Source organism: Neoarius graeffei, chromosome 14, assembly GCF_027579695.1.
Source record: "Neoarius graeffei isolate fNeoGra1 chromosome 14, fNeoGra1.pri, whole genome shotgun sequence".
In the NCBI taxonomy this organism is placed as follows: domain Eukaryota; kingdom Metazoa; phylum Chordata; class Actinopteri; order Siluriformes; family Ariidae; genus Neoarius; species Neoarius graeffei.
This window is the reverse complement of record NC_083582.1, coordinates 23,585,363-23,595,289: the sequence shown is the minus strand read 5'-3', so window position 1 is coordinate 23,595,289 and position 9,927 is coordinate 23,585,363. Positions and strand designations below refer to the sequence as shown.

At 40.4% G+C, this 9,927-nt stretch overlaps 1 protein-coding gene across 4 annotated transcripts in view; it reads left to right on the top strand.

The window, feature by feature from the left end:
- The first annotated feature begins 703 nt into the window (after positions 1–703).
- The window catches only part of si:ch1073-13h15.3 (inactive all-trans-retinol 13,14-reductase), an 87,303-nt gene continuing 78,079 nt past the window's right edge, over positions 704–9,927 (top strand). For 2 of the 4 annotated variants that reach the window (XM_060939450.1, XM_060939449.1), the window contains exon 1: positions 704–1,231. In XM_060939450.1, coding sequence (XP_060795433.1) covers positions 988–1,231 — 244 coding nt within the window. In that variant the 5' untranslated portion in view covers positions 704–987. The remainder of the gene's footprint in view (positions 1,232–9,927) is intronic. The other 2 variants (XM_060939447.1, XM_060939448.1) reach the window with 2 other exon arrangements.

Below are 9,927 nucleotides of genomic sequence, written 5' to 3'. Positions count from 1 at the left end.
AGGGACTCTCTTTGTGAACCTTGGGGACATTTTTACTTAGAGAGGAAAAAAGAGAACAAAAAAGTTCATCAGGAACTGTTGTGTTTCTCTTGTCTGTGGAGTAGACCAGATTTAAACAGTCAACAGATTTCCCTCACTTCTTTTTCCAAGTGTACTTCTTGTTACTCCTTGCTGCACTGAGTAACTCTTTGTCTTTCAAAGCGCTGTTGTAAAACTCTGAACAGGACTGCTCAAAGTTTAGAGTGAGTAGGAGCTCACTCCTTATGAGTGCAGCAGACATTTTTAAAAGGCCCGGGTTTTTTGAGCAGGTGTGTGTTGTCTGTCTCTTGGTAACTGTGACAGAGCCACACGCAGTGACGCAGGCAGCCAGGCACAGACGCACAGAGCGTGACACAGAGTGGAGGGGTTTGTGTCCTGGGTAGATCCCAGTCAAATGTCAAATGGATGTCAAATGTCAGCTATACAAATAGATCAAGGACTTTTTCTTCACCAGGAAGATCACATTTTTACTACTTGTTCAGACTCAAGCTCATCACTAGCCAGGTTACAGCACAGTCACTCAGACAGCAGACCAGGCATTTGGATACAAATACAACAAATGTTATATATTACAGGGGCGTGTTTAGCCTATTTTTGGGGGTGCTCAAGCACCCCCAAAAACGAGCTCAGCACCCCCTAGCTCAGCACCCTCAAAAACACTGCTTTTGGACGTAATTTTCAGAAATAAGTGCCCTTGCGCACTGCGCAATGAATGTGTGCGCGGGCGTGTGTGTGTTCTTGAATTCACCTGTTACGTGATAGTTCTATGACCAGTAAAATACCTCTCCTCCTTGCGTCCCCTCTGATTGGGTTGCCTGTCCGCACGAGTGCTTGCTATGACATGGTGTTTTTTTAACTGGATTCCACGCCGATGAGGAACTCGAAGTAGCACCTGAGTATAGACCCTTTTCATGTGACGTCACGACAAACGCGGCCGCGATTTTGGACATGTACTACCAGCAGTTTACCACAGCCAACATTGAGGAACGGCAGCAAAGAAAGTTTTTACTTTCAGCAAGACTTCCATCATGCCACTATATTGTTGTGCACCTGGATGTAGTAACCGTCAACAAACAAGGCAAGGTTTATCATTTTATCGGATCCCGACGGAGAAGATGGATAGCGGCCATAAACAGGAAAGATTGGCAGCCCTTGGCATACCAACGCTTGTGTAGTGACCACTTTGTTGGAGGTAAGACGAATAAAATTAGCTAGAAAAGGCATTACATTGCTGTTAACATTCTGTGGCGGCGAGTGTGTAACCAAATAGGTTAAAATAACCCATTGTAACCTCTTTGTTCTTCTGTAGTAGCTATTGTTGACTAGCTAATGTCAACAACATAGTAGCTAGTATGTTACTGTAGCAATGTTTACGTTCAGTCATTTGGATGACTGTTAAAACCTTTCAGTCTCAAGTTTTTCCTTTACTGTATTTACTAGTTTACTGTAATTATGATCTGGCAGCTATTTACACCGGATCCAGTGTAAATAGCTGCCGGAGCCAACGTCTGAGGTTCCGGAGCGCGCTCCGGAACCTCGGACGTTGGCTCCGGCAGCTATTTACCTGTACAGGGCTTAATTTGAGGGAGAGCAAGCCGGAGCGCGCTCCAGAACCTCGGACGTTGGCTCCGGCAGCTATTTACCTGTACAGGGCTTAATTTGAGGAAGAGCAAGCCGGAGCGCGCTCCGGAACCTCGGACGTTGGCTCCGGCAGCTATTTACCTGTACAGGGCTTAATTTGAGGGAGAGCAAGCCGGAGCGCGCTCCGGAACCTCGGACGTTGGCTCCGGCAGCTATTTACCTGTACAGGGCTTAATTTGAGGAGAGCAAGCCGGAGCGCGCTCCGGAACCTCGGACGTTGGCTCCGGCAGCTATTTACACTGGATCCGGTGTAAATAGCTGCTGGATCATAATTACAGTAAACTAGTAAATACAGTAAAGGGAAAAACTTGAGACTGAAAGGTTTTAACAGTCATTCAAATGACTGAACGTAAACATTGCTACAGTAACATACTAGCTACTATGTTGTTGACATTAGCTAGTGCTAACAGCTAGCTGCTAGTACACTGCTACAACACAGACACCGACCCTAATAGGTCATTGCCTGGTAACAGCAAATTTATAACGGGCCTTGTCTCAACAGACTAAGAAGTTATTTCAATGACATTTAATAACATTTTGTTTATTCTGAGGACCGAAAGTAAATGAAAATGTGAACAAACCTTAGCTGTAATAAGATGGCGACCACCGGCTCCAGGGACGACCCGCTGATGTAAGCATGTTACCCAGCCTGACACAAAATATTTGTAGGCATCCAAACTCTTATATGCTTTCAGATCAATACCTGTGTATGGCGATGGGTTTTTAACGACATAGGTATACAGATCATGTGGGCCGAAGTCAGGTAAAGACGAGGGCTTCATGTACTTCCGTACGTCAGTGAACAATCCTGGTGGAAGCAGGTAAACGTTGTTCTCTAAGCCTGCTAACCTCAATTTTTGCAAATACCTCTCCCTCTGCTCGCCCTGTAAATGCCCTATGTCGCTGGATAGTGAAGGTGTTTTCTGCATCTCGCTCCTTTTTCTTTTATGTTTTTCGTTTGTCGCCTTCCTCGCATTCAAACTGATTCGAGCCGAAGTCCACTACATGTCCAAAATGGCGGTCGCGTTTATGAAGGTCACGTGACTGAAAAGGGTCTATAGAGTGCTCCGAGATGATGCTAAAAATAGTAACACTGCGGTCTGCGTGGCCATCTTGGAAGTCACTCGCTCCAGAGCGCTCATAGAGTACACATCATAGAGTACACATTCACCGATTCGTTTCCGCGTTAGAGGGCTTAGAAGCTTGGATTTTTAAAGAATTTAGACATCTGAAGTGATGGAGCACTACTGTGAAAGTTTGGATAAGCAGGCACGGGAGCGTTATGCTGAGAAGGTACGTTTCATTGGGAATGTAGATCCATACACTGTTAGTGAGAAGGAATGGAAAGCTGACCCCAGCTTGTTGCCGCATGTGACATACATCGATCTTGTGAACTATCTAGTGTTTCACCCAAGTCCATTTTGTGAACTAAAGCATGTGTACATAAACATTACTAGGCCTAGGTCTTAAATGCCATTTGATGCAACAATGCACTGCAGTAGACATAAGCTACCTAATGTGACAAATATATCCATTAATCATTGCTGAAAGTACATAGAAAAGATAATAGTTTGTATCACATTTATTTTAGTAACTATGAAATTCAAGACAATTTAACCTACCTGTCACAAAGTGATCAGAACAAATCCGGATACAGTCTAGTTGTCCTAAATTTGATCGGTTAATGGCAGCCAGCCACTGTCGTCTCCTCCGCTCGCTTTTCTCCTGTGCTGCAATTCCCTGGTTAGTCATGACTTTAGGGAGTCTGTGGAAGCTTTTGCCACCCTTTTCCTCCCGGCTACTACAGCCAACAATGACACACGTATTCGACATTGTCACCCCTTTTTGCTTCGCTGAACAACAACAATGCACTGACACAGCAACCTTTGACTTCCAATATGGCCGCCGCTGGGTTCGCGCTGACCTCGAAGCACTCTATTACTGGCATAGCGAGATGTGAAGGTATGGACTGGAGTTACAATTGTTAAACACAACACAATAATATGCATAATGCAATATTGATTGATGTTCCCTGGTCTATGAACAGAATGATAAAAACGACATTTATCATCCATATCGAGATACTTTTGTGCAGAGCTGTACAAGTGCTACGGTGCTAGACCACCGTGTGTACTAGGTCTTGTTTAGTTAAAAATATAACGTAAATATTTGTGTCAGTGGTTGTAAATGTGTAGATATCATAGTTTATTGGGTCAGCTTCTGTTAAAACATTGCATAAGTCTAGTCTTGTCTAGTCTAGTCTTCTTCTCTAGTTAAGTCTAGTCTAAATGCGGAATAAACGTGGAAACACTGTCGTTCAAGCCAGGTGCCTCTGTCAGCTCTGGGGGCTAAGCACCCCCAAAGATCAGATGCTAGAATCGCCCCTGTTATATATAATTAAAATGATGGGACTTACAGTAATTTTTTATGGGAACCAGCACATCAAGGGAATCAAGGAAATCAAGGGAAATGAAGCGGCTGATAAAGCTGCAAGGAAAGACAAATACTACTACTACTAATAATAATAATCATCATCATCATCACACTGATTAAGCAGCATGCTTCAGTAAGACAGAAGTCAAGAGTATTATTAGGCAAATATTGAAAGAAAGGTGGCAAAAGCAATGGGAGAAAGAGAAAAAAGGATGATGATTCTACAGAATTCAAAGTTAAGTGGGAGAAATAAAGTGTACAGGAAGGAACAGGAGAGATGAGATATTAACACTTCAAAATAGGTTAACATAATACAGGCAGATATGACTGGTGGGAAAAAAGAAACAGTAGAGCATGTTATGCTGCACTGTCAGAAATATAGAAGACATAAAGAAGACATCTGATTTAATCCCTCAAAAAGATAAATGCACACTTTGATTTAAGATATTCTGCAAAAAAAGAATAAATGAAAGTTATCAAATTATATTTTGTGATCTTAGTAACTAAGCTGTTTGAGAGGATATTACATTATTATTATTATTATTATTATTATTGGTGGCACAGTGGTGTAGTAGTTAGCACTGTCACCTCACAGCAAGAAAATTCTGGGTTCAAGCCCAGCGGCTGACAGGGGCCTTTCTGTGTGGAGTTTACATGTTCTCCTTGTGTCTGCGTGGGTTTCCTCCGGGTGCTCCGGTTTCCCCCACAGTCCAAGGACATGCAGGTTGGGTTAATTGATGGCTCTAAATTGACTGTAGGTGTGAATGGTTATTTGTCTCTATGTGTCAGCCCTGCGATGACCTGGTGACTTGTCCAGGGCTGACCCCACCTCTTGCCCATAGTCAGCTGGGATAGGCTCCAGCTTGCCTGCGACCCTGTACAGGATAAGTGGCTACAAATAATGGATGGATAGACATTCTGATCTACATTCTGTACCAGTTGGTGACAGTGCAATTTTCAGTTTGCCAACCACCAATAACCCTCAACCAATAGCAGAAGAAGAAGCCTTCGTTGTTGTTCTTGTTATGTAAGTTCTGTGCTTCCTTTTCTTGTTTTGACTATTATACATGATCCTCGCTTTGCTTCTTTGTGTACCCATTTGCAGTGCTTAATTTGTGAAGTGGGAGGTCCCGGAACGCAGGAGGTGGGTGGGTCCGGCGACTCAAAAAAAAAAAAGGCAGGGGGTGGTTTACTATAACTTTACGCACACACGCTTATTGTGTGTGTAAAAAAAAATAATAATAATAATATCAGACATTATGATCTTAGAAAACGCTTTAGTGACGAACAGTTACAGACAGTAATATGTCATGATATTATGTTATAAAATATAATTTTTTATTAGGCTATATATTAAATTATATATTAAATTTATCTTCTAAAATAACAGACTGTACTCATATCACAACCGCTTCATTTCACCATTGGAGATCAGATCACACAAGACATGAGTTAAATGACTCATTTTAAGGATTTAAGTAGGGTATTTAAAAATAGTGCCAGCAGGACTTTGTGGCTCAGGTGGATAAGGTGCCATACCATAAATCCGGGGACCCGGATTCAATTCCGACCTGTGGTCATTTTCCAAGCCCTCCCTGTTTTTCTCCTGCTCATTTCCTGTCTCTACACTGTCCTATCCAATAAAGGTGGAAAAAGCCCAAAAAAGAGAATAATTTAAAAGCAGTGCCAGCAAACATAAGTGCAATCAATTCAAGTAATAGTTAAGAAAAAAGGGGTTTACAAAACAAGTTGGAGAATTCATTTTAAAAATTTTAGTAAGCTTTCTTGTTTTTTTGCCATTTTTCCAACGCGCAAGCTAACGGCTACAAAAAACCCGGTGTTCTATTGAGCGGAAGTATACACCCCATGTCCCTCCCTCTTCCCCTTTCGCATAGATTTTGTGGATGTCATAGGAGAGAAATCAACAACAGATATCAAAATCAAAACTGAACACTAAACGAATTTTTATTTACTTATTTAATTTATTGTTTGATTTTTTTTTCCCTTTGTGATGGTCATGGAGGTGATCTGATCCATTTAAATAGTTGCCGGAACACCGAATGAAATGAAAATAGCTGCCGGATCCGACAACGGAGGTTACGGATCTTGTTCCGTCATGTTCCGGCTCAAATTAAGCCCTGCCCATTTGGATGATACTTTGACTTGTTTTGTACCCTGCCTGGCTTACAGACAATTTACTGGTATTGTCTTTTGGCTTTGGTAGCACTTAAAATCCTCTAGTACATGGATGTTAACAACCTCTCTAGGTTATATCACTGATCTCTGTGTAAAATATCTGGATAGCTCTTTGGCCAGTCAGAGCGACAACATCTGACTGCCATATTACCACACACATCGGATTGGCATGATCATATCTCTGCCTAGGAAGCTACACAAAATTGGACATGTTATTTATATCATGCATGTGTATGTGTTTGTCAGTGTGTGAATGGTTTATTTTTGTGGGGTGTTTGTATTTTAATCATAATGTACAGTATTCAATGCATTTTATCATTATGGATGCATTCAGGATTGCAGATTGTATTATTATCCATCCATTCATTATCTGGAACCACTTAGCCTGTGTAAGGTCACACAGCTGACTATGGGCAAGAGGCAGGGCACACCCTGGACAAGTCATCAATCATCACAAGGCTGACACTAGAACCAGCAATTAACCTAACCTGCATGTCACCAGAGCACACAGAGGAAACCCACACAGAGAACATGCAAACTCCACACAGAAAGGCCCCCATCGACCGCAGGGCTTGAACCCAGAACCTTCTTGCTGTGAGGCGATAGTGCTAACCACTACACCACCCTATTACTACTACTACTACTACTACTAATAATAATAATAATATGATGGCATGGTGGTGTAGTGGTTAGCACCGTCGCCTCACAGCAAGAAGGTCCGGGTTCGAGCCCCGTGGCCGACGAGGGCCTTTCTGTGCAGAGTTTGCATGTTCTCCCCGTGTCTGCGTGGGTTTCCTCCGAGTGCTCCGGTTTCCCTCACAGTCCAAAGACATGCAGGTTAGGTTAACTGGTGACTCTAAATTGACCGTAGGTGTGAGTGTGAATGGTTGTCTGTGTCTATGTGTTGGCCCTGTGATGACCTGGTGACTTGTCCAGGGTGTACCCCGCCTTTCACCCATAGTCAGCGGGGATAGGCTCCAGCTTGCCTGTGACCCTGTAGAAGGATAAAGCAGCTAGAGATAATGAGATGAGATGATAATAATAATAATAATAATAATAATTTAAAAAAATAATAAACAACAACCAAATAGAAAATACATGGACAATACATGCATAACAGAGAAGAAAACAAAGTGTACATTACAACATGACAGAACCATTCTGATTTACACAAAGATGGAGACAGCGTGTGTGTCAGGGTCCACAAAAGTAACTCCGTTTTCTAGATGGAACAGAGAGTTACATGTAGATATTACAAATTAACTATTTAGAAACAGATTCATACCAATCCGTAGCTATACTTACAAATTATGTATAATCAGTCAATCAATCATCTAATAATAATAAAATTAAACAAGTCCTAATTTAATTACAATTTACTGCATAATTATAACAAAACAATAAATTATTCTAATATTCCATTTATTAGAAAATATTTCCATACAAATTAATATTTCCAAAACAATAAAAATTTTGACATAAATTTCAAGAAAACTTAAATAACCTTAGGCAATATCTATTTATAACTATATCAAACAGAAATAAGATCAGTATAGCAATTCAATAGTATGACAAGGCCAATGCGTATTAAAGAGAATGAGATATTAGTGTGAGCACTGAGGAATAATTTATGTTATTGAACTCTATCAGGATTGATTCATGTGTGATGTGAATTATCCATCCATCCCTAACTGTGCAGAGTCACAGGTAAGCTGGAGCCTATCCCAGCTGACTATGGGCAAGAGGCAGGGTACACCCTGGACATCTCACCAGGTCATCACAGGGCTGACACATAGAGACAAACAACCATTCACACTCATGGTCAATTTAGAGCTACCAGTTAGCCTAATCGATAAAGCCAATATTTAGCAAAATTGAAATGGAAACAAATTTTTTTGCATTTAAGTCACATGATGATATGAAGAGAAAATGTAAATGCTACCTTTCTGAAAAAGAGCACTCCGTAAGAATTATCACAAGTGGAGAAACTATCATGAAATTATACACATTATAACATTATAATTATATCATGAAGTTATCATACATCCCTTAGTGGAAACACAGAACATCTGCAATTGTGTTTTGGCAAAAATTTTTTAAATATTGCTTCTATTTTATGCAAAACTGCAATGGAAGTCCAACTATAGTAATCTAAATAAACTGCTGGGTGTATTGATACACATGTTCATACAGGAAATGTCAGTGCTTCTTGTATTGCAATTCAAATACACTTTTTGAATTATGCTTTTAGTGTTTTGAAAAATAAAGTAATCTTTAATGTTCAGTATGTAAAAATATCCTCAAAGAGGCTGTAGCTCATACCGGCCACTATTGTGTGTGAGTTTGAAATCTGATCAATTCTGTCAGAGGAGTAGCGAATTTTGTGAAATTGCATGTGACCCCTGTGTAGCCGCATCCATGGCAGGTGGCACCACTTGGCAAACAATTCTTGTTGGAATAAGTCTTTAGAGTCTTCTGGGTGAGTTTCAATGAAAACATCCTAGTAGTTTACCAACAGTAGTGTTTGGTCTGACACGCCACCCAAAATTTTCAAACGCCTATAAAATGTTAAATATGACAGGTGGTGCCACTGTCTTGACAACTTTTATAGATACCAACCTGGGGAACATTCCATATGAGTTTGATCAAAAACTGATCACTCATGTAGGAGGAGCAGTGATTTTTGTAAAATTGCACGTGACCCCTCTGTAGCTTCATCCATGGTAGGTGGCGCCACCTGGTGAATAACTATTGTTGGTCTTTAGAGTCTTCTGGGTGAGTTTCAGTGAAAATGTCCCAGAAGTTTACGAAGAGTAACATTTAATGTGACTAGTCACCCAAAAATTTCAGACGCCCATAAAATTTTAAATATGACAGGTGGCACCACCATCTTGACAACTTTTATGTACACCCACCTGGGGAACACTGTATGTGAGTTTGATCGAAGTCCAATCAATCCTGTCGGAGGAGTAGTGATTTTAGTAAATTGTGGACGGACAATGATGACGAACAGATGACGGACAGATGATGCGTGATTGCATAAGTTCATCCAGCCTGGCCTGCAGTCGGATGAGCTAATAAAAACATATACTGTACTTTTATTATTAAAAAGTACTTTTTAAACTGTATTAAAGCATACCTTGAAAGGTATTAATTTAAAGTTGTTGTTTCTAAATACTGTAATATACTTAGGTGAGTTTCCCAAAAGCCTCTTAATGCTAAGACCATCTTAACGAGGAGAAAGAGTGTTCAATGTGCTGCTCGCTCTACCACTTAATGATCTTTGTGCTGCAATGCTTTTGGGAAACTCGGCACTGTACTTAAGTTGACATGACAAATATACCTTTGTTTACGTGTGTTTCAGTGAGACTAGTTCCTTACAGCATACTGAAATATTTAGAGACTAAAATTATAATAAAACAATTATAACTTTAAAATCTACTTTTTTTTTGAAAAAATACAGGTGTATTTTAGGTGACTATCCAGAAAGTATATGAACTGAAAAATATACATTTAATATTCTTCATACTTAAAGTATCCTATTTATGAACTTAAACATGCTTTATTTTTTACATGGGCATCATTTACCGGTACTGTATATGAAATCTAACAGCAATG